The 26,084-nt window shown below is 39.1% G+C and overlaps 1 protein-coding gene across 5 annotated transcripts in view; it reads right to left on the reverse strand.

The window, feature by feature from the left end:
- DYNC1I1 (dynein cytoplasmic 1 intermediate chain 1) overlaps positions 1-26,084 on the reverse strand; it is a 274,243-nt gene that overhangs the window by 71,923 nt on the left and 176,236 nt on the right. For all 5 annotated transcript variants that reach the window (XM_036429363.2, XM_036429361.2, XM_036429362.2 and 2 more), the window contains one exon: positions 24,898-25,023. In XM_036429363.2, coding sequence (XP_036285256.1) covers positions 24,898-25,023 — 126 coding nt within the window. The remainder of the gene's footprint in view (positions 1-24,897; positions 25,024-26,084) is intronic.

A 26,084-nucleotide genomic window follows, 5' to 3' on the forward strand; every position in this document is an offset into this window, starting at 1 on the left:
CTGATAAAATAAGTCTACATTTGAAGGGTCCACCCATAGAGTCATGAAATCTCCCACATCAGCTCATTACCAAGCCACTTAGGTCAGAAATTATAGAGGGACCATTAACAAAACCCAAAAGCCTAAAGTGTCTCACTATGCATAGACTCTTCCCTTTTTTTTTTTAGTTACTGTGGTGGTTTTGCCAGCTGTGACAGTCAGTGCATGGCATTAGTCTAAATTTAGAAGGAAAGTAAAAGAATTCAGGCAGAATAGAAAAATAAAGAATTCACATTAAAACTATATGGTGAGTACATTTTTCAGAGAAGCAAAGGGGAAATGAGGTCTATAGCCAAGGAGGCAACTGTGGTTCAAAGGCAGCAGTGTCTTTGTCTCTTTTTATCTGCCTGGAATTACTTAGATATTCCTATGCCTAAGGCACTGAGATGAACCAGATGACCCCTTAGGACTGTGTCTAGCTTGGTGGTTCTATTGATAAACTGCTACTTTGAAGTACTGAAGAGGACTAGAAAAAACTGGGTTTAAGTGCTTGCTGAAAGATCAATGCTAGAGACAAGAGTAAACTGATTTTTGTGATTGTCATCCAATACCAAGTCTCACCCACCCCCCAATTTCCACACCCAACCTTTTCCCAATGAGGATTCTTTGATGTTTAACGAGAGACCCAAAGACTGAGGGTAACTAGAGTGTGGAAAGGGATAAAAATATGTCATGGTGGTTCATTTCTAAGCTGAGATAAACCCCCTCTTATGGGAAGCATTTATGTAGAGTTGGAAACCAACAGATAAATAGATATCAAATGCCCCAGTGTTCAACCTGACGTAGTTTTTAAAAGAAGAACAAAATAATAAACAACTCAGAGACAAACAAAAATGCATGAATACAAATTCCTTTGGAGTCAAATGATTAAATTTAGGGCACCTCAGGGATTTTTCTCTGTCCTTTTTGCCCTCCAGGGGAAACACCACCTAAAAGACTTACAACACACATTTTCAAAGTCCACTTACATAGAGTTTGAAGTTTCTGGAAAGGCCATCTGTCAATAGAATCCTGTCTTTCATTAAATGATGTGTGTGACAGTGCTCATCAGGTAGAAGAAATGTGATCACCTATATTAGAGTACACTCAATAGTCAGTCAATTATCACAATGGAGCGGAATATTTTGCATTGTGCAGATCAAAATAAAAATACACTAGGACAGCCCTAGCCAATTTTCTCAGTGGTTAGTGCATCGGCCTGGGTACTGAAGAGTCTCGGGTTAGATTCTGGTCAAGGGCATGTATCTCTGTGGCAGACTCCTCCCCAGCCTGGGACCTAGTCAGGGCTTGTGCAGGAGGCAACCAATCGATGTGTTTCTCTCAATCTGATGTTTCTCTGTCTTTCCCTCTCTCTTTCACTCTCTCTAAAAATCAATGGGAAAATATCCTGGGGTGAGGATAAAAAAAATAAAATTAAAAAATCAATGAAAAACTATCGCTAGGTGAGGATTAACAAAAACAAACAAATTTTAAACATTCACAAGGATAGTATTTTTCTTTTTCTTAAAAATATATATTTTATGCAAAGAACAGGAGCAATTTTCATAGTAGTCTGAGTTTTGTTTACAGACATGTGATGATTATTTTATCTCTGAAATGGGTGGCTGCTGAGATTCAGAAAGTGCCCCATGAACTTCTATAAGAATTGAAAAAGGAGAGGTGTCCAATGTTCCTTGGGACCAAGGAATAATATGAAACCAGATAATGAAGAGTTAAGCAAAATTCAGCCTGCTAATGAACTCCATCCTGCCTTGGTGAGACCACCCTCCTTTTAAGTAAGAGGTAATTTAATATGCATCTAACTCAGTTGTGTTTGGGCTTCATCCAACCTAAGAGTATCAGTGTGATAAATTATAACGAATTGTCTGCAATACTTCACAGAGTGACTATAACAGACCTGAAAAACAAGATCCGCAAGCCTGATTTTCCAGCTCTCTTCGAATACTTTTCGCCTTATTCAGACCCCTCCAAAACTTGAAAATGTTTCTTACAGCTCTCCCACACAGAAAGCTCTGCGCTCTGAGCCCCATTTGATTAGATCCACAGTTGTTGGCTGTCTCTATTAAATCAAGCCCCACACTTGAAAATGACACCAACAGTGAGACCAGCCAAATAACATAAGGAGAGAACTAGCATGGCTCCTTCAGTTTCCAAAGGGTTTCTTTACATGTTAATTTCCTTTCCTAACCCACACTGGGTGTGCTGAAAGGTAGGTTAGTGACATGGACTTGATTCCTATTTCAGATTCTAAAAAAGCACCTGGATCCAGGCACCCGGTGTCTGTGGGGAAAATGGGCAGAGGCTGAAAAGGAATCAAGAAACTCAAGTTCAAGGAGGGCCTGTCACTACTTTGTTCCTCTCACTTAACTTCTTTAGGGCACAGTTTCTTCATTTAGGTTAAAAGCCACTGCCCTGGAGAAAAGACCACCTCCTTTTCTTTCAGTGGCTTTCCATTGTTTCAGCTCTTCAAGATGCAAAGGCAGGACTGTTATCCTAAAGACATCATTCATAAATAAAAGCGATTGGATTGGTATTAAGCAGTTTCCTGTCCTGGTCAGAGGACAGCCGTCTTTAGGGTAACACACAAAATTTGTGTCCAAGAAGAGGCGGAATGGGATTTTTTCCTCTCTCTCATATTCACATGGTGCAGATGTTGTTGCATAAAGATCCATAAGCTGGTACTTGAGACTGATTCTCTGGGTGAAAATCATGCTAATTATATCAGCTTAATTTCCTCATGGGTCAAATAAGATGGGCACTTTGAACTTGTGAGCCTCCCAAGAGCAGGAGACCACATGCTTCTCTTTTTTCTGTGCTGTGTTTTGTGCCTAAGACGGTTCCAGAGAATGAGTAGTTTGTACTCATTTCCTATCGTGGTTGTAACACATAACCACCCACTAAGCGGCTTCAAACAATACACATTTATTATCCTACAGTTCTGGAGGCGATGGCAGGGCTGCATCCTCTTCTGGAGGCTCGAGGGGAGAATCAATTTCCCTGCCTTCTTTCCAGCTCCTTGAGGCCGGCCTCGTTCATTGGCTCATAGCTGGCCACCTTCTATCTTCAAAGCAGAAATGGCTCCTAGAGTCTTATTCACGTCACATCACTTTGATTTCGCTTCCATCATCCCTTTTCCTTCTGAGTCTGACTCTCCTGCCACCCTCTCACATATGGAGACTCTTGTGGTCCCATTGGGTCCACCCAGATGATCCAGGATCCTTAACTGAATCCCAAGATCCTTCACTGAATCCCATCTGCAAAGTCCCGTTTGTCATATAAAGGAACATATTCCCAGGTTCCTGGGATTAGGAGGTGGACATCTATGGGTGGCCATTATTCTGCCTACCACAGCATTCAATACATATTTGATCAACCTCTAAGTATTTTGAGAAAATGGTAAACTAAACACTTTGAATTATTTGTATGTTTAGCTAATTCCCATGACCCATCACTAGCCAAAGTTAGGATCACATGCCTACTGTGCACTTCTGATCCCTCCCAGACACAGGGCCTTCATACTCATTTAATCTCATGATCACTGGACCCTATTTTGGCTCAAAAAATACACTCCGGTTCTATTTTGCCTGGTGGACAGACTATCGCCTGCTGGTGGACAATAACCTGCTGTGACATATTTTCCTAACCAAGTTAAGTGACTAGCTTACTGTCATATAGAGACAAAGATAGAGCCATAATAGAGATTTAAAGCTCCTGTCCACTTCTTTTTGTATCTAGGTTCACATTAAACTCCTTTCTCCAATTACTATTTCAATCATATCAACCAACAAAAAGAAAAGCTGGTCATCTTCAGGCAGGAGTAGAGGTACAGAGCATTTTGAAAACCTATCAGAGAAAACCAGAGTTCTGCCATTATTAGCAACCTCCGAGTCTTATATCTTCTCCTTCCAAAATAAACCCCACAAATCTTCTTGGGAGCCATCAGAGTTGAGACAAGCAACTCAGTCTTAAAGAAAATAGAATTAAGTTCCTTCTAGCAGAAGTTTTGCGGTGCCCTGAAGGTTTGGCCAGAAGATAAGATTAACCTGCCGCTTAGCATCTTTGCAACTTCCCCTTCCTGATCCTCCCCCCCCCCCCCCCCTAGATAGCCCAGCCTTGGAATGTCACACCTTGGAATGTTACCCTGCCCTGGCAGTTAGCCAATCCTGTGTTGCCAGATCCCTTACCACCTTGTCACTCAGTGCCTAAACCAATTATACACTGCCAAAGACCCCTCTGCATAGGCAACCCTGCCCCCTTTGTTTCTGCTGTATAAATACAGCCATTTCAAAGAATAAAGTTGAGGCTTGATCAGAACCTTGTCTTGCCTCCATTCTTCAGTGTTCCTTGTTTGTTTCATTCTCTTAGGTGGTTCCTGCATACCGCCGTTGTTGCCCCGTGGGTCGGGACAAAATCTAAGTCACCATCACCTCTCCCACGAGAGGTGCTACCAACCTCTCATCATGTCAATCAAAGTCCATACATCTCATGTCAAACTTCCAAATTTGTCCTAATAAGTTATCTCCAACTGCCACTCAACCCTTCTCCCACCAATGTAGTTTCAGGATAATTTTGGCAGGCAACCAATAGGAACTTTAGAGAATGACAATTTCATATTTTCCTTTGGAACTGTTGAAAGGAGTTTTTAGGGGTAAAATAAGAGTTTCTAGGAATAAAATAGACAGGTTTAGGAAATTTTAGAAATTAAGTGGTCCATGGAAAAAGCAAGAGCTACAGAGCTGCAAAGGGCACATTTCCATAAAATAAGGGGGTTGGACAGGAGAAGGGATATATTTATAAAATAAAGGGAAGGAAGGCCGACATCCAGAAGGGAAAGAAGAAAGGCCAGAGGGAATAGGGAAACAATAAAGGAGAAAAAGGAGGGACCCTCACATACTGCATGTGAGGCATGAGCTCTGGAGTTGCTATAGTGACCAATTTAAGGGGGATAGTGACTAATCAAAGTGGATATCAAGGCACAAAGATCTGCAGCCTTTATAAATTGTAGAGAAAAGGGACTTAGTGGGACTCTTTTCCTCTCCCCACGTGAGAGTCTATGCTTGTTTCTCAATAAATTTCCACCTTTTGCTATAACACTTTTCATCTGTGGTTTCATTCTTCGACTCTACAAGATAAAGAACCCAGACCCATCTGCCCAGGTGAATATCACGCATTCCAGTCCAATTTTCCAATTGTTTGGAAACAACTGACATTTTAAGCCTGTTAGTCTGTGTGACTTGGTTAAACCAGTTCTCAGTTAAAACAACCACAGGAACCTCATGTTATCTTTAACTTAATTATAGTATTCAGAAAGGGATGACAACCTACTATATTTGTCCAATGCCAGTTCTATCAATGTACCTTCTGTAACTAGTGTCAAAGAGTAATTTGGAATAATTGAAAATTAATTAAACACAACACTATGCTGAGAGAAAGAGATAAGTATTAAAAATCAGATTGACATGCAACAACACTTCGGGATTTTATACCCCCGGCATTTTTCTCTTTTAAATCTGGCAAGGATACCATGTTATATCAGTTACAAAGTCCACAGATTTACTTATTGATTATCTTAAGTACAAACAGAATATCTCTCTCTCTGTGGCCTAGAGGGGGGAAATTGTGCAAGACTCATAAGGTGTAAATTCTCCTGAGCAATTTTCTCTGTAATTCTTATAGGCCATTAAATATTTAGCATCTACTATTTGCAAATATAAACCTAAGGGGGGGGTGTTAACAAAGCATATAGCTCTCACTGAAGAATTAGAATTTTCCATGGGGAAGTCTAGTTCAAAGGTAAATAAATTTCTATGTATTTTTCCTAATTTAATTCTGTATTCTTGAACATAAACCTTAAGATGTTAAAGAAAGTGGGCAAACTGATATATATATATATATATATATATATATATATATATATATACATACATATATATATATATGGAATTGATAATATTTAATATCAAGAAGCAGGACAAATAAACACAAAATAAAGTTGAACTTCCAGATCACTACTTATGGAGTCAAAAAATGTCATAACTTGATGGCAATAATGTCTTTCATATGGAAAATAGAAGGTACTGCGGAAAGTTCTGTGTCTATATTTGCCAGGTCAAAGGCAAAGTTGAAGAAATTGATTGAAAAGCAAAAAAAAATTTTTTTTTTAAATTAAACTACTTTTTCCCAAGGCAGTCAGACCAGGAAGGCAATAAGAGTTTCATTTTCCTGTATACCTGTTTTTCACCCCACTCCCTTCCAAAATGCAGACAAGGGCTCTAGCTAGCTACAAGTGGTCACACATCTGGAAGACTATTTTAAAACACATTCAAAATGTTTTGACTACATGATGCCAAGCATCTGGCAATACAAACTTCTCTTAGGTATTTTTCTTCTATAGAATTCAGTCTTGTGTAGACAGTCACTGTGCCAGATTTTGAACTACACGTTTTATTTGTGGAATGACAGAAATACATATGCAAAGGTAAGGTTTTCCTTATGACTTTGATTTAGGTAGATCTGAATGATGTTAACAGAGTCGCCATTGATTCTTGCATTATTTGAACTCTCCCTCTGCCCCCAAAAGCCCTTCAGTGGCCTCTACTGGTCATTCCCACCCCAGGAACATTCTCTCCCAGATGAGCAGCGCTCGCTTGTCTAAATACTAACTGGCTTTATTGGTTTCATTCCACAGCAAAGATGAGGAAAAGCAAGGCTTCTAGTTTTCCCTGTCTAATAGGAACCAGCCTTAGGAATACCTGTGGTTCACCAACCATCCCCAAACCATTTGCAGGATCTTGAGGTAGGAGGTAGGTATTCTTCATGTGAGGTCGCCTCCCACTAAATGCAGACTAGCTCAACCTTTCAAAGGCCTTTTCCACAAACTAAGCTCACCATCCCTATCTCCACTCCATTTTCAACTTTCATACTAAGCCTTAAGTCTGATGACACCACCGTGGGTAAACTATGCACGAATTATCTGAGTTTTGTAGCTTGCAATCTACCGCAGATCACACATTCTTGCTTTTGAGCTTGGAGAGGAGGGATAAATTCATCTTCACACCATCTTGCCACCTAGCACAGTGCTAGACACCACAAATGTCTGCTGAACAGTTCTGGATAAAATACAGTCTGCTCCAGATCACCACATTTTGAGCATGCAATAAAATTGAACAGTAGCCAGGTCTGAGCCTAAGCAGTGTTCACAATTTGGACAGTCATGGATAGCTGACTAGTGGGACAGGTCTGCCACAACCCTGCTTGCATTAGGGTTCTCCTGAGAAAATACAAAGACTATATGCATCATAAACTTTGGAGACAGTGGCATACAGGCTTGCATTACTTGACAAAGAATATACATTGAGGGGGGAGGGGGAGAATGCTCTGTCTCTTTCTTCATGAACATTCCCTGACCTGTCTGGCTTAAGTTTTACCAGTCGCGGAGCTGGTCAGGGTGCTGGGGCATGATCAGGAACGATGGCACCACACCAGTGGAGGCGAGCACATGGTTGTGAAGGCCACTTTGGAGGTGAGTGACGGCCAGCCCTGGGATGCTGGGTGGGAAAGGCAATGGGGCTTGGATGCTGGAGTCCAACGAGCTGCCGTTAGCATTGCCAGTAGTCCTCGGAACCCCTTGCAGCCTTCTTTGGGAGCGACCAGGAAAAAAAGGGGGGAGGAGGGGAATTTGAAGAGCTCAGAAATCCTAAATTGCAGATGAGGTAACAACGACAGAAATATGGTTTATATTGTTAACAAAAATCTCATTTAACTAGTCGTGTATGATCTAGGAAAATCTGGATTTGATCAATGAATTTCATACTAAGATAAAAATAGAAAAAGCAAACTTTATGACATTAAGCAACCTATTTTGCTATTTTAGAACATACATAATAGCATAAAATATTGCTATTTCACTTTTAAATATATGTTAAATCAAGTATTCGAAGCAGTTTAATGATCCTCTAAATTAAAAACTACCTCAGAAAAATGTAGAAAGTGTCCTAAAGGGTTAATAGTTTTAAGACAGAGAACGTACTTTAACTCAGAATTCCTCAAGAAAATCAGCTTTCTCTGTAGGTTTTACAAATAACAGCAATTGGTGGCTAATCTTTCTAACCTTAGTCAGTTTTGTGTTGATGAAAAAACAGAATCAGGGATTATCACTTCTACAAGGACTGTTTAGACATCGAAGTGACATAATCACGATATAAAATATAATTCAAATTATTTCAGTTTAAACACTGCCTAAGAGAGTAAAAATCATTTCATTTTCTACCAGGAAAACTAGTTTAATAATTTTAACTGCTTTTCAGATTACATCAACTCTTTGAGATGAAGTATGACGGAGAATCAAAATAATCTCTGTAAATTGAGCTCTATTGCAAAAAATGATTTCCATTCTCCAGCAGGGATATTAAGGGATAACCTTTCGAGTGTCTTTCCCATGTAGTTCTCTTCTTCCTCTACCTCTCCTGTCTTTCCCAGCTCAGAGCAAACCTGACACGTGCAAACAGACTCTGCTTAATGACCCCCTTCCCTCTGCTTTCTCCCATTCTCTTTCATTCTCATTCCCAACTTTGCATCTCTCTTCTCATTTTCCTTTTTTCTTTCCGGGGAATGACCACCTCAAAGGATTAATTCAGAACAGGCAGCAGAAAATGGTAACAAGAGTGGGCAAATCAGGATGTGGATTTAAAATCAAGAGGTATTTTCAAGGAGGAGAGTTACTCAAATTAAACATATGTTAAGAATATGGGTTTGTTGTTCATGGCATACCTGCTGCCTGTGATCCCACCCTCAGCGGATCAGCCTTCAAGGGCAGAGCATTCCCTGGTGGAATAATAAATACAGCGGCTTGAGTGGATAGGAATCTAAGGGGCCCAGCGAGCTTCCTTTCCTCTCGGTCTGACTTCACTGTTGGAACACAGGTGGTAACTGAACTAGCTGAACTAGTGAAATGGATCGTGGCCCCTCTGGCTCAGAGCCAGAAAGAATAGAATTCAGGCTCCAAGTTATCAGGCTCTGGGCATATATAAATTCTAATATAGGTCTTGGCCTGGAAAGCAAACTTCATTTTAATGGATACTGCCTGTTTTCCAACCCATCATCTTTCTTACCGTGATACATGGGAACTACGCAGTAAAAAAATCCATTCATTGGTCACTTTAAAAACACGCTGTGCCTAACATTAGAATGTTTTTCTTGGGGCTAACCTGACATCGATCTGAGGATAGGGAAGATTGTGTTCTGCAGGTAAAAATGAAAGCCTTGACCTATATTCTATACTTTCATTCTTCCCAATGTAATGTATTTTGCGGTCCTCGGCTGTCCTGGAATTATGTACCCAAATATTATTGATATGAGCTAGTCAACTATACTTATTAAAAGCAGAAACTATGTAAAGTAGAAATATATTATTTATTTGCTCATTTATACCCTTCTTTACTGTAGAGGTGTTTTGAGGTTCAGAACAGTAATATAATATATTTATGGGCCAAATTCATTCTGCTGATAGGTAAGATTCTACAGTCGTGGGTCCCTCAAGATAAGAATCCACATTATAGACAGCATTAAAACATCCATAAGTGTTTTGAGGGAAATATTTTAAATCTGGTATTGAAATAATATGGGTCTGAGAAGCTCAAGGGGCTCTTTCCCCCTGTATTTTGATATTATTCCTAGAACATAAGAACTACCTATGAAATTGTTACAGATTTATAAAGGGTAACTGGTTTCCCTTTATATTATCTATAAAAAATGGTACTTGGCTAACTAAATGAATGGTGTTGGGAAATAAATACTTTCTAAGTCCCTCAAGCATTTCATAAATGTATGTCTATGGACTATAATATATAAATAACAAAACATTTCTAACTCTTCATTTAAGCCATCAGACCCTTAATGTTTGATTACTAGTTCAGGTTATCACACTCTTGGCGTTGAAATATTTTCCCTACAGTAACAACATCCCAAATCAGCAGATATCATATCAGCCGTCCTGATGTATGAAAATAAATTTCTATTTATACAAAGGATAGTGTGGAGAGTGCGATTATTTACTTTTCAAAAAAATATTCCTTTAGTTATCTCCTTTAGTGAGCCATGGATGATTTAAGAACTGGCCCTCTTTCTTCCTGTCATCTGAATGCGTGATGTGTTCCAGAACTTGGCTCAAATGTCCCTATTACAAAGGAGAGAACACACTGTAATGTTCTAACGGCAGGAGGTTTATGTTAAGCCTGTCTCAGTAGCTTTCAATATATAGAGGGGAAATTTCAGTTCCAAAATTTAGCAAGTCTTCACAATTTTACTAAGTGCATTGAAGGACATGGCATGAAACACAAAGAGAACATGGTCAGAAGTCTGGTTGTTGGGGGGTAGGGATGATGGGCAGAGCACAGGTAGGTCTTTGCTTTCCCTGAGCATCTTCCCCTGAATTGAAGTATTTCAAACAATTTTCACAGCAGTAGGGCTGACACAATGTTATTATGCCTTTGATGAAATGATGTTCAAGGAAGCCAGGTTGGGGACAAAAGTGGTGAGACACAGGAGGAAGGTGGTGGAAGAGGACAGGTGGTACTGTATTTGGATGCTCATGCTCACCCAGCTGCCCTGCTCGCAGACTCGGTCCCTTTGCTTCTGTTCATGATGAGCAATCTTCTAGGATGGAATGAAAGGTCTCCAGCACCAGCCAGAGGTGGGTGGTTTGCCCTGGGATGGCAGCATGAGCCGTGTTCAAGCAAGATACATGGTGACTTGGCAGGGAAGACGGACCATTCAAAAGAATTCAGAGTTTGAATAAGTTGGTCCAGAGAGCCACAAGTTTCTCCGAACTCTGAGATTCTACAATTCTATATATTAATAGTCTCAAGAAGAAAGTATTATGTCATATATGAGAAACAAACATACACAAAACAAGCAAACAAACAATCTCCCTTCATTCTCCATATGGTAGAACATGGTTAATCTATCTGAAAATAGGAGTTTGATCTAAGCCTGGGGTTTACATTTCCATTTACTTAAGAAATGACGAAAAGAAAAAAGATAAATATATTCTCTGATTACAAATATTAAATGGGTATTGATTCTGAACTATGGGTCAGTAGTTCAGATTGGCTAATTACAATGTCTCTGTTGCTAAAACAAAATTAAATTAATTTTATAATGGAAATCTTCAGGAGTCCAGAGAAATTCTGTGCACTTCTGTCTACCCATATTTTTCTTTGTGTGTGTGTGTGTGTGTGTGTGTGTGTGTGTGTCTGTTTGTATGTGTTGTCTGCGCACTTTGCTGTTAAAGGAACACATTTGCTTTGATTGTGGACTCTTTCCAGACATTAAAAGCCCTGGTTTCTAGTTTTTATGTTTAGAAAATGCTCAAAATGCTCCCCCGTTCTGGGGGACAACTAAATGTTGTGCCACCTCTGAGAGTCAAGCCCTTTGAGCCCATCAACTGTGGTTGGAAACCTGATTCTATTTTTGCAGAATCTTTGTCCCCTGCTTTCTGAAAGGCACAGAACCCTTAGATGAACATTCTTCTAGTGGCAATTTTAACATAGCTGCATGCTTTTATTTGTGCCGCAGGTAGCACACACAGTAAAATACATCATTAAATCAACGCTGTTCCCATACAGAAGCTCTTTCCCAGGAGTTGTTTGCCGGTTGCCCCGCTGTGGGATCCAAGGGTGGAATACATTTGATTTTAGGCATAAAAAAAGGGGGTGGGGGAGCCAGGCTTTTAGTGACAGAGCCTTTCAGGGGCCTAGGGTCACTCATACCTCTTGAGCCACAGACCACAGTGTGCAACCTCGCTGTTCACACAGAGCCCCACCAAGGTTAAAAAGCACATATAAGAGAAATGAATTTACTAAAATGTGCACAAAGAGCAGAAGAAGCCAACGGGAAACTTGTGTGTAAGCTGCTTATCTGCTCTTCTTGGGAAGGTGAAGGGATCCTGGCAACACTTTGTGGGCTTTGAGGATATTTTGGCCTCTCTCTGCATCGTCCTCTGGAGCTATTTCTTCCATTTTTTTTCATGCCGTCTCTGTAACACAACCTCTTTACATAGTTTATCTCAGGAAATGACAATTGGCTGTCGAATCCCATACAAATTGATTGGATCTGACAGCTTAAAAGGAATAAATCTTCTACAGGGAAGAAAGTTTTTACTTATACTCTTGTATTTTCAATCTCTCTCTCTCTCTCTCTCTCTCTCTCTCTCTCTCTCTCTCTCTCTCTCTCTCTTACCCCTTTCTTGCTTAATTTTATTATTTCAATTAGATCATTTAAAAAATCAACACATCACATACCAACCTCCCCTAAGAGCAATCATAAGATTTGATGATTTTTCTGATACACAGGCTAGGGTTTCAAATTTGCATTATTTTATCTACTGAATTAACTATGAGTTCTAAACCAAACTAATGCCGCCATGTGTTTTTAAACATCTCTAATCTAAACCATCTGCAGAGGCACGGTTTTGCAAAGGCATCCCTTTCAGGACACTCTGTGGATTTTGTCACTGCTTGAGGTTTTGGCAAACCATCAACATTACTATAATTCTCTTTCATGAAATATAGCTTTTGACTAGGATTTTAGAGTCTTGGGTGTGTGTGTGCATTTATGAGTGTGGGTACTTGTGTAAAATGTTTGCGCCTGTCCCTTTCTCTTTTCAGAAGACCATATTTATAATAAATTTATTTTAAAGAAGTCAAGGTTTGTGTTGCATATAAAAATAAATTTAATTTTAACTACTGAACATAATGCAATAAAAAAACACTGTGAAGTAACACACGTTATTGTATGTAGGGGCTGGAAATACTTTTTTTTTTTAATCAAAAAAAATCAGCTTTAGAGAACCACCACAAGAGAAAGTTCAGTTATTTTTTTTAAAAAATGATTTTGGCAGCAATGATTTATAGCAGGTAAGATACATAATCAGTACATTTATGAGAATACAAATAAATATTGACTAAATCTTACACTTATGCAGTGTGTCTCATTTAATTCTTTGTCTACCACATAAACATACTATTTAAAAATTATAATCAAATCTAAGCATCATAAAAGCAAAGTGTACACTACTTGTTATAACAAAAGTTAAAAATTTCCCCAGAAGTAAGGATGATGATTCTACTTGCAAAAACTCTATCTGCTAATAATGTTTTCAAATAACTTCAAAAATCAATCACAAAAATGGAAAGAATAGATTTTTGCTGAGAGCCACTGTCTGAGATGAATTAAAATAATAATGTGACTATTTGGGAATATTAATGTCTCTGTATTTATTAATAACACGATATGTTCAAACAACCCTTTTCATTCAATAGTATTAGGCAAATTACACACACACACACACACACACACACACACACACACACACACACCAAAAGGTTTTAGTTAAATTTGTAAGGGGGAATAATAAGGTTTATTTATTTGTTTTAGAAGTAGATGGCCAGAAGTCCAAAAGTGGGACTGTGCTTAGAATAAGATGGTGCCAAAGCAATGGAGAGGCAGCCCCTCAGAGGTGGTGGCAGCCTAGAACACTCTTGGTAGGTGCTAATGGCCTGGGCACACCACAGCCCACCCCTTGCTATTCCCTGATTCCTTCCCTGAGATGGGATCCTCTATGCCCACATCTCTGAGGATAGGGTTGCCCTTCTAAAACTTTCCACTTATATCACTGGTATATTTAAAAACCTGCTTCTGCCATATTAAAATGTTGTAGGATAAGGGAAAAGTACAATCTGATATTGCAGAGAATGGAAGCCCCACTTAGAGGGCCAGGATCCTATGTCTTTAGGAAGTACCATTCCTAGCAAAGATGCTAAACTGGTCTTAGATGAAAGGAGAACATTTGTCAGCCCCATCTTCCTTTCTCTTGCTCCAGGTTCCACAGAGTGAGTTCAGCGTGGAAAATGGCCAGCAAGTCTATATAGGCTTCATTCAGTGCAGTCTTATTAGCCATGTAGCAACCAGAAGGCTCTTATATGAGGCCTCTGCCCAAGGCAATTGGTGAGTAATCAAGCCTTGGAAGCAAATGCATATGTACCTAGCACAGGGTGGAAGCAGAGTACCAGGGATGATACATAAGCTATGCTCACCAGTGCATCACCAGGGACTAAGATGTTGAGATCACTTTGTCCTTGTTGGTTAGATGCTCTCCTCCAGGTCCTCCCAGGGCTCCGCTGCTGCCTGGGCACCCTGGCCACTCCCCCGCTTTACAATCAGCAACTAAAGGTGTAATTCCTGACACATTGGGAGCCTTAATCCATGCTATTGGGACAGGGCCATATAGATTGTTACATCTTTTGAATTTCATTTTGGCATCTATATGTCTAAGCAACCGATGACCAATCAACCAAATGCCCAGTTGCTATGACATGTACTGACCACCAGGAAGCAGATGCTCAATGCAGGAGCTGCCACTGGTGGTCAGTGTGCTCCCACAGCCAACATCCCGAGGTTCTTCTCCCTGTACCTCCGTACCCCTCATCAGGATTGGGCTAGACAGCCCTGATCACCAGGCCGAGGGACCCCACCATGTATGAATTTGTGCACTGGGCCTTTAGTATTAAATAATAAATGTAGCTGACATTCATTAGTTACTTACTCTGTTCCTGACACTAAAAGCTTTGCCCCAACTGGTTTGGCTCAGCAGATAGAGTGTCGACCTGCGGACCCAGGTTCAATTCTGGTCAAGAGCATGTACCATGGTTGCAGGCTGCTCCCCAGCTTGAGCCCTGGTCAGGGCTCATGCAGGAGGCAACCAATATATGTGACACATCGATGTTTCTCTCTGTCTTTCCCTCTCTCTTCCACTCTCCCTAAAAATCAATAGAAAAATATCGTCGGGCGAGGATTAAAACCTCTTAACCTGTTAACCAAGCGGGACCTATAAATACGTCAAACGTAAACAATATCGGGAACGGGTAGGATACATCCTTGAAATATATGTTGTGCCCTGAGAGGGACGGTATATATTTTTTGTAATCTTTTATTTTATTTTATTTTATTTTATTTTATTTTATTTTATTTTATATTTTATTGATTTTTTACAGAGAGGAAGGAAAGCGGAGGGATAGAGAGTTAGAAATATCGATGAGATGAAAGAGAAACATCGATCAGCTGCCTCTTGCACACCTCCCACTGGGGATGTGCCAGCAACCAAGGTACATGCCCTTGACCAGAATCGAACCCGGGACCTTCAGGTCCGAAGGCCGACGCTCTATCCACTGAGCCGGTTTCGGCTATTTTTTGTAATTTTTATCATTGTTTGTAAAATTTATAGTTTTTTAATTCGATGTGTCCATTTTTTTTTGTCGGTATTCTTTTCTATTTTTTTTGTAATTTTGTATTTTCCTTTGTGCTTTATATATATATATAAATAAACGAAATATATATATATATTTCATTTATTTTCATTAAGTATAAATAAATAAAAATAATATGAAATTACGTCCTCCGGGCGTGACATACTGACACATCCTAGTGAAAGAGTACGCGCCCCTTACAGGTTGCGTCATTAAAAAGGGACGTATAAATACGTCAAATGTAAACAATATTGGGTACGGGTAGGACATATGAATACGTCCTTGAAATATATGTTGCACCCTGAAACGGGCGGGACATATATTTCCGAACAACAAAGGTATTAGTCATCCATACATGTCTTGACATGAATTTAAGACATGGAGGGAATCAGTATAATTTCGCTATTGAGAGTTTGGGTTTGTTCTAGGTGAGCAGTGACGGGTACGTACTTATACTTACCTACCTATTTTCGTATTATATATTATTTACTTATATTTTTTATATCTCCAACCTTTATATAATAGAAAAACATATAAAATTGATCCAATCATCAATAATTTGTCAGAAAAGTTTAAAAGTTTTTATGTATGTGAACGAGAAATATGCGTAGATGAATCTCTTTTATTATGGAAAGGGAATTTATCTTGGAAACAATATATATATCTACAAAAAGAGCTAGATTTGGAATGAAGTTGTTTATTTTGAGTGAAAGCCAATCTGGATACGTACAAAATATAATTTTATACACAGGCAAGGACACAAATTATGGTTCGAACTACCCACAAAGAAAACAATCAACAAGAATTGTTTTGGAATTAACACATGACTTACTGAGTAAAGGGTATAGGATTTACTTAGATAATTTCTATATGTCAATTCATTTGGCTGAACTCTCGTGTCAAAACAATACAGACATTGTTGGAACAATGAGGATAAACAAAGTTGGAATCCCCAGTAAAATAAAAACAAAAAAATTACAGAAAAATGAACATATAGTAAGAATCAAAGACAAACTTATGGTTTTAAAATGAAAGGATAAAAAAGACGTATTGATGCTCAGTTCTATTCATAATGACGAAAAGACAGTGATTGAAAAGAGAGGAAGAAGGCAAGAAAAACCGAATGTTGTCCTGGATTATAACAAGAATATGGGCAGCGTAAATTTGGGAGATGGAGTTATGGTGGCCTACATGGCTGCCCGTAATAGGGTAAAAAAATTTTATAAAAAAATTTTTCTACGATTAATTGATATGTGCTGCTTCAATACATATTTTATATACAAAAAAGATAAAGGTCATTTGGATCGATTACACTTTTTGATAGAATGTGTAAAGAAATTGGTAGATAACAACATAGTGAAAACCCACTATGACATCAACAAGCAGCTCTATATCTAAACCATCACGCTTAGTTGAAAGGCATTTTCCAGAACAAATGAAAAGCGATATAGGAAAAACTAAATCCAGGAAATGCCGAGTTTGCTACAAAAAAGGTGTTAGGAAAGAATCTACATACTGGTGTCCGGATTGTAAGGTAGCACTATGTATCAACAATTGTTTTAAAATATATCACACGGAAGTTAAGTTGAATTTTTACATCTATATTTCAATTTTTTAAATTCAATATTTCTATTTTATTTGTGTACTTTTGTTTATTGTTCTCTAATTGTTAACTTTTTAATATTTTTTATTGTGTATAAAAATATAAAAAAGAAATAAAAATATATATTTTTGTAATCTTTATAATTGTTTGTAAAATTTATAATTTTTTAATTCGATGTTTTCATTTTTTTGTTAGTAGTCTTTTCTATTTGTTTGTAATTTTGTATTTTCCTTTGTGCTTTATATATAAATAAATGAAAATATGTATATTTCATTTATTTTAATTAAGTATAAATAAAAATAATAATAATATAAAATTACGTCCACTGGGCATGACGTATTGACACGTCCTAGTGAAAGAGTATGCGCCGGTTGTACGTTGCGTAATTAAAAAGGGAACTCCCCGGTTAACAGGTTAACAAAATAAATAAAAGCTTCATATGCATTTATTTATTTTACTCTCACGTATGACTTGACCAAGGTCACAGAACTTCCCAGTGGTGAAACTCAAATTATAATCCCAGGCTGTGTGACCATATTGCCCAACCATAACCCCAATGTGCTTAATTGCCTCCCAGCACACAGTAAATTATCACCATCATTTAGTTATGAATGAAATGCTTAAATGATTGGGACAAGAGAACTTTAGAATTACTTCAGGTTCTGTTGTTCACTTGACATTTGTATATAAAAAACATACGTAGAAATTTGACTAACGTGAGAAGGGCTGGTCAGGTGATAGGAATTAGGGCATGGTGGGGACTGGGAAAAACTGAAAGAGTTCTCATGGAGAGAGTTCTCTTCTCAGCTCCAGCCAATTGCTACTCTGAAGACCTGGCCATGGTGGGTACCCCATAAATATCTGTTGAATGAATGAATGATCCTAAGTTAGGTGAAACTTCAAGCAAGAAAAAAATGTACGTTAAGGTTTAAGCTTCCTCTGAAGGGGCTCCCATGCAATAATAGTGAACCAATCAAATGTAAAGAGAATACTTTATCTTCTCAAATCATGATCACTTATTATATGCACTGAATTATGTTCCACTAAAATGTGTATGCTGAGGCCCTAACCCCCAATACAATGGTATCTGGAGACTGGGCTCTCATGATGGTTTTAGACACCAAAAAGCTTGCTGTCTACTTCTGCCACTTGAGAAAATAGCTAGAAGGCAGTTGTCTTTAAGACAGGAAAATGGCTGGCACCTTGATCTTGGACTTACAAGTTTCCAGAACTTTGGGAAAATTATTCTGTGGTTTAAGCCACCCAGCCTATGATATTTTGTTACAGCAGTCTGAGCAGACTAATACACCGATATTATTTTTTTTATCCTCACAATAATCCTCAGAAACAACTAGAACTCCATCACCATTTAGCACAGACCCTTGATAACACCCGTTTGCCTTAGAGCATGATAAGTGGCGAGTGGCAGGGTGGTGAGGACCAGGGAAGTGACAGGCCAGAAAACTCTCATATTGCCATCTGGCTCTCACTGCTCAGCATCAATAATTCCCGAGGCAATTCCTTGGTAAAGCACAACCAGAGAAAACCCAGTTCGGGTAGTTTTAGCACAGGGCATGGGAAGGAAAGGGCATTTAGGGAACTGAATAAAACTGCAACGTTGGGGTCTTACATCTCCAATATATGTGCACATTAATGGAGCAGAAAAATGCTCAATCTTAGATAGTTTTTGCAATACTATTAAGCTTATTGCAATATGACATGGCAAGACAAAGAAAACAATATTTGAAAACAATTTGTTCAAAGGTGTATTTTCATGGGCATCCCTCTCAACTGGCTTTCTCAGACACTTGTAAAGTACAGGGTCAACTACTTGGCTATTTTCAGATAAGTCAGTGGTCGGCAAACTCATTCATCAATAGAGCCAAATATCAACAGCACAATGATTGACATTTCTTTTGAGAGCCAAATTTTTTAAACTTAAACTTCTTCTAATGCCACGTCTTCAAAATAGACTCTCCCAGGCCGCGGTATTTTGTGGAAGAGCCACACTCAAGGGGTCAAAGAGCCACCCGTGGCTCACGAGCCCCCGGTTGCCCACCACGGAATAAGGAATCATTTATGATACAGTCTGTTGACTCTAATCCTGCTGATAATTCTAATTTTCCTAGATAAATCCCAATGATCAATACTGTTTCTTCTCCTGTTGCTTTTTTTGGAGAAAATTCCAGAAAGAGGACAGATAAAGAATGAAAGCTGGCAAGGCAGTTTCTCTGCTTCCAACTTCCTGGGGCATACACAGAAAAAGAAGTTCCTGCTGTTTGATTTAATAAGAATCAGTGTCTTACTCAGGACTTGGTCGTTGGACTAGTCAGGCTCAATTGGAATAAAAGAAGTGTTTCTGAATGTCTGCACTTCATTTCAGCACATAGGTTAGAGCTCCCCCGTGCCTTTTCCTAACGGCACAAATAGCACTGCTGAGCTCCTGTTCCTCTCAGCAGATCCATATAATTTGCATCTTTTATGTCCAAGCTTAATTTTACCTTTAGGTCATCTGCATTCTTTAATTTTCCTTAATTGTATGCTTGGATATGTGTATCACAATCTACATGACAATGGTTGAGGTTTTCCCCTTCTGGGTTTCTCACTCCTTAAGTAGATACATCTGAAAGCCACTTGGGTCTTGCTTATGTTAGCCAGAATGTTCCTGTCCATGGACTTAGTTTCCAGCTACCTAGCACCTATTGTGTCTTTCCTTTTGTCATCCCTGGGACACATGTTGAACATGGAACCCCAGTTGTCAAAGAATGCTCTAGCATTCATCCCCTTCTCTTTTTTGACTTCTACTGAGTAACCACTCCTTGCCACATCCAAGAAAAAAGGTTAGAAAATTCCTATTCTGTTTTTATTTTTTAATCAGCCAGGCCATAAGAAAATCGCCCTCCCTTTATTAAAATAATAATAATAAAATCCTTAAATTACATTCTAACCCTGCTCTGGTCATAATATACATTGGAAATGCATTTAAATTCATGTATGTCTTTATTTCTGTAGCTGTTTTGTTTATTTGGATTATGGATCACAGTCTGGGCTAGGGGAAGTACAAAACTGATAGGAGGAAAATCAAGTTTATTGAAATGAACTTCATGATTCCCCCAGAGACAGGAGCAACAAAGGTCACAACTCCCCGAGGTCACTCGGCAGTGTGGTCAGCGAGAAGTGGAGCTGCAAGGCCTGACTTTCTGTCCCTTCTCCTGACCACCATCACGTCCCTCCTGCATCACCGTCACTCCTCATGGGGGTGGGGGGCAGGGGTAGTGGAGGGCTCTCTTCAAGGTCAGCGGGGATCTCACGAAGAACCAAACTCTGCGTGGCTAAAGCTGTGAGGTGCAACCTCATCTCTAACCTTTACAAACGCTTGATGAGACGCAGAGCCACCCATCGGGAGAAGGTCAACCGAGGACTGTAAACACTGGCACAGATGAGCTTAGTTAGTATCACCCCACTTCACATTCTGCTTTCTCCCCAAACAGGGAGGGTTTCAGGTCACGTTCAGTTTCAGGTCAATGTCAGATAATCCTTAAAAAGGGAATGCTAAGAACAAAGAAACCAGACCAGGAAAAAATAAAAGTAAAAATAAAAACCTCTGACCAAGCCAAGCCTCTAAATATAACTTTTCCACTTACCTCAATGCAGATAATTCTAAGATATATATTTCTGATTCTATTCATTCTGTTTAAACGAGAAAGACCACACCAGGGTGAGCAAGGCAGGGTGGTCAGGATGCATAATCTAATGACAGTGTGTGGAAGCCACTACAGAAGATGGCAGGAGAGCTGCCAGAGCGTGCGGCGAGGCTTGAGGCTGATTTCTACGCAGAGGCCACGGATATTTTCCAAGCATGGACAGCTCTGACTGAAAATGAAAATAGAAAATGCAGGACCAGAGCCCACACTAAATATTCAGTTTAGTAAAAGACACGAAAACTGCCCGTGGAAGTGGGAGGTATTTGGCTTTGCTATTCTCAACAAAGAAATGAGCCTACGTACTGCAATATTTTCATGATTAGGCAAAAAGCCTGTCAGTCTTTGCTAAAGAACATTGAACTGATGTCTGTTTCTTGTGCATTTGCTTTCTAGTCCTCAAGTGATACTTTTTTGAGCCAAAATATTTGTTTGCAATTATATAGTGTTGTTTTTTGTTTGTTTGTTTGTTGTTTGTGTGTGTGTGTGTGGGTATGTGTGTGTGTGTATGTGTTTTGTTAATCCTCACCCAAGGAGATTTTTCCATTGATTCTTAGAGATAGTGGAAAGGAGGAGGAGAGACACACAGAGAGAAACATCAATGTGAGAGAGAAACATTGATTGAATGCAGGGTTCCAGCCTGCAACCAAGATGTGTGCTCTTGATTGGGGATTAAACCCAAGACCTTTCAGTCCATGGGTGGACACTCTATTCAATGTCCATATTCAGCAAAACTAGCCAATTATACACTTTCGAAAAACATAAAGAATGCACAGAGATCAAAAAATGGATAGCTAATGTGATTATTCAAAAATGATAAAAAGTAGCCCTAGCCAGTTTGGCTCTGTGAATAGAGCATCGACCTACGGACCCAAGGTCCTGGGTTTGATTCTGGTCAAGGGCATGCCCCTCAGTTGCAGGCTCCTCTTTGACCTGGGCCCTCGTCGGGGTTTGTGCAGGAGGCAACCAATGGATGTGTTTCTCCCACATTGATATTTCTCTCTCTGTCTTTCCCCGTCTCTTCCATTCTTTCTAAAAATCCATGGAAAAATATCCTCAGGTGAGGATTAAAAAATAAATAAATAAATAAAGTGCAATCAACACCAGGCACCTGTTGCTTCTCTTTGTTCATGGTCCTCTTTCCTATTAAGGGGAATGTTTACATGAAATTATTGCCACATCACAGGACACTGTGGAAGCACAAGCCACCTGATGTCAGTGAGACAATGTCGAAAGGAGCCCAGGTGTATGTACTAGTAAGCTTTACCAAAGATCAGAAAGGATACAGAAAAAAACTCATAGGTCAGTGAGTGGGGGTTAGGTTTTACTCATATTGATTCTAATTCGGTGGGCTCTCCAAGGTCCCCTTTAGGTTTGGGAGAAGTTGTTACCATCCATCCATTAATAAGAAATGCACCAGGTAACTGAGAAGGCCCACTCTTCCTGCCCCTCTCCACATAAGGCAGATGCAAGGCAGCAGGAACTATATTTGGTCTAGTAGGAGATTCGTGATGGGTATTCCATTAAACCAGCTACAAAAGAAATTGTACTCGCCAACTCTCCAATGCCCAATGTCCCTCTGTCACATTGAATGTGGTCTTGGAAAAACAGCTCTGGGTCTTCTGACCATCCACTCCCAGAACAGATCAAAGCAATGAATGAGCTATAGGAAATATAAGAGTGTGTCTCTGTGGAGGGGTGAAGGGGACAAGGTAGGAAGGAAAAGAGGAGTTGGTTAGAAAATTTCTCAAGTAGGATGCAGTAGGAGATCATCATCAGAGTAATAAAGGCAAGAATTGCCACTCTAGTTTGGGCCAAAGAGCAGCAGGGAATTGTGGGGCAACATTTCCCTCTTAAATAAAGAAGCCAACTACTTTTGTCACCTTGTCATCCCCTTTCTTTTTTCCTCTACATGCCATTGTTTCCAACTATAATTGCATATTCAAACCACCACAGGTCCCTAGAAGGTTGTATACAACTTCCTCCCTTAGAGGGACCAAAACTTTTCCCTTTGCACTTTCCCTTTGCATTCTGCCCCCTGCAGTTAGACCAGTTTAAGATAATTTAATCACAGAAGCAAGGTATTATAGTGGTATTCAGCAATTTAGATTTTCATAAGGTTTTCTAAGTGTATTTTTAATGAGTAATAAGGGTCATTTATGTGACTACTTACCATTCGTGTCTGAAGTAGCATAATAATGATTTTCAGTATTTTTAATCCTGTGTTAGATTGAGTAGCTTTTATTTGGTACCTAGACTCTCCGAGTCCTCATGGTCTCTTGCACATGTCACTTGATCAACCCAAAGTTTAAAAGTATTAGAATTCTCACTTTTCTTCTATTAAGAATACTAAGTAGAGTTGAGAGCCCCATCTGCTTCTGGTCACCAGATGAAATGAACATAGTAGTAGGAATTCGGGGGACACATAGATATTTTAGTCAGCATATATTGTTAGGATATTCAGAGTACTTCTGAATTTGGTTTGGTCTTTTTTTAAATCAAGAGTGTATTTTCCTCTAAAATACATATATTTGATTATTTAATGGAAAAACTAAAAATAAAATTATATGCATGTTGGTGAGAACTTTAGTAAATACTTCCAAAGATACCACAAAAGGAAAGAGAAGATACTCTTTTCAATTAATACTGGTATTACAATTGTGCAATAAAACAGGTAATTTTAAAATTCCAGTTATTTCCGAAGACCTTTGAAAACGGTTCTTAACTCAGAATTATTATGCTCCCACTGGCCTGTTTACTATGCGATGTTGTGAATGTTAACCATATTATCAAATTGTTTTTCTCACAGGCTACCAATAGTCAGTTAATATAAATCTTGATAAACAGCGTGAACATTAACTAGAACAATATATTATTACTTCTTTTTTTAATACTCAAGATATGCTTATGTAATATCAAAATAATTTAAATGGCACTGCTGTTTTAAAAATGTGCTTCTGCTTAACCCATAAGCCTTTTAGTATTTTCCTGGTAATTCAACAAACTTCTTAAAATTGAGCAAAATTAAGATTTTGTGCTTCTATGTTTACCAAAAGAGCATATCACACTGACAAATTTGATAATCTTATATATAAAAAAACAAAAAACCAAGAAAGGAAAACTGTTCTTATTTCAAAGGTTAAAAAAAAAAAAAAGGCTATTTACTATGCAGACCTAGAATTCTTGTTGTTTTAAGATAGCAAATTAGAAAAACATGGCCTGGGTCAGAGGCTACTCAATCAGGTTGAGCTGGGCCTTTCATTCCAGCAGCTCCCATTCCCCAAATTATATCTGATAATATCCCAAAGTCTAAACATATTTCAGTTCAAAAAGATACTCAGCTCTGAGATAGATAATGGCACTAAACTTCCAAATATCAACAGGTTTACCCACCCTTTTCAACTGACGTATTTGTATTTAGATTAAACTGCCACTCAGTACGTTTGAATTGTAATATTTGAGGAACTGAAACTTTAAGCTAGAACGTTTGTTTTGCATTTTCCTGTGCATAATCACAGGATAGGAACATTAATAAAGGGGTTGGCGCCTGGGCCACTACAGAGGCCTATTATTTAGGCAGAGTCATGGCAATGGAGCAAAGCTGAATGTTCATGAGTGCAGTGTAATTTCAGCCTGTATTGTGTTGAATGGACGAGAAGACAAATGCATCAGCAGACATAAGGAGTAAACTACCCAAAACTATGTGGAATGCTCTCTGCATTTGCAAACTGGAAACAGCATCTATATTTCTCAACAAGTCGGGAAAGATTCACGAGAGGCATTCCCTTAAACCAACTACAAAAATATTATTAACTGCAAGCAAGATGGCGCCCCTCAACTTAAAATTGGCAAAACCCCATTGAACTACATTTTAGAGAGAGGAGGGAGCTTGAAATGATAGTGCTTTGCGGATGTCCATGTGGGTGGGCAAGCATATGCTGCTGCTGAGCAGAGGAAGTGGTACACCAGGATTTCTTCATAAGTGTGAGGTCTTTATATAAACTCATCTCTATGGGAGCGGTTTTAAATAGAAAGAAAATGACACACAGTCCCCAACCAGGCTTCCTAACTGTTTGGAGAGGGTTGCCACTTTCCCCAAACATTAGGTTACTGTGGGGAAATTTTCCAAAACTGTTAACAATTCCATTTTTAAATTCAGTTCTTCCTCTCCACATAAGACAGATGCAAGGCAGCAGGAACTATATTTGGCCTAGTAGGAGACTTAAGTTATTTTTACGGGGCTGACTCCTACCTGACAGTGGAAGACATACTCTGGTGTGGTTTTCTTGAACTTCATGTTCCAAACCAAGGCCACTCCATCTGGTTCATGGGGAGCATCTTCATTGTTGTTGTAGGAAGCGACCATCAGCTCGGGGTACTGAGGGGAAAGGGTCACAAGAATGAATTAGGCCAAGATGACAACACAAAGAATACTTTCTTAATTTCTACAGACACATGCTATACTCCGTACTTTCAATGTCACTTTAATTTTAAGCTGTGGCATACTTGAAACCTATTGCAATCTGGTTTCTGCTGCCAACATTCCACATGTGCTTGTCATAGTTGCCAATAACTACCAAACTGCACACATTGTTGGACCTTTCTGTATTAGATGGCATGTAGGCTAATCCTTCCTTTTTCCTATGTTGGCTTCCATTACATATTAATATTCCTCTCCTGATTTTCTTCCTGCCCACTCTTCTTAGTTCCTACAGGTTCTCCATCTGTTATCTATGTTCCATGGAAGCATTTATGCCCCACTTTTCTTTGGTCTTTGTATACACATTTTCCCTGGGCGACCTCATTATCTCTAACGGTTTTAACAAGCATTAATAGGCTGACAGTGTTCAAATCTATACTTTTTAAGCTTGATTTCTCTCCTAGCTGCAGATCCTTATATCTGACTGCCTCCTGGGGATTTCTCAGGGCTGCCCACAGACACATCGGATGCAACTCATAGACAAATGAGCTCATTGCCTTTCATAAAATCTACTGCTCTTTCAATGTTGCCTCTTTTGGTGCCTTTCACTAACATTTGCCTAGTTGCCCAGCCTGGATACTCCACATTCATTTTTACTGCTTCCTCTTTCTAAACCCTATGTACTCTTTCAATGCTTCCTCAATACCTTTCAAATGCATGTTTTCTTCCCATCCTTAAGGTGGGAGCCTCCTAAACTAATTTATCTGAATGAAGGCAACAACTTCCTAAATGGCTCCCTGCTTCCAGGCTCTCCTGGCCCTACTTGCACCTACTTTGTCAATATGACTTTACAACAAACATCTGCTAAGGCACTCTTCTGTTTAAAATACTATAAAGGCTCATTATTACTTTTAAGATAAAATGCAGGTCATATAGGATCCTTCTGTCATTTTCTAACTCCTCTACTTAATCTCTTACAATTCTCCCTCCTTTTGCCCTCCTCACACTCTGTGAGCCAG

Source organism: Pipistrellus kuhlii, unplaced genomic scaffold (genome assembly GCF_014108245.1).
Source record: "Pipistrellus kuhlii isolate mPipKuh1 unplaced genomic scaffold, mPipKuh1.p scaffold_m20_p_10, whole genome shotgun sequence".
In the NCBI taxonomy this organism is placed as follows: Eukaryota; Metazoa; Chordata; class Mammalia; order Chiroptera; family Vespertilionidae; genus Pipistrellus; species Pipistrellus kuhlii.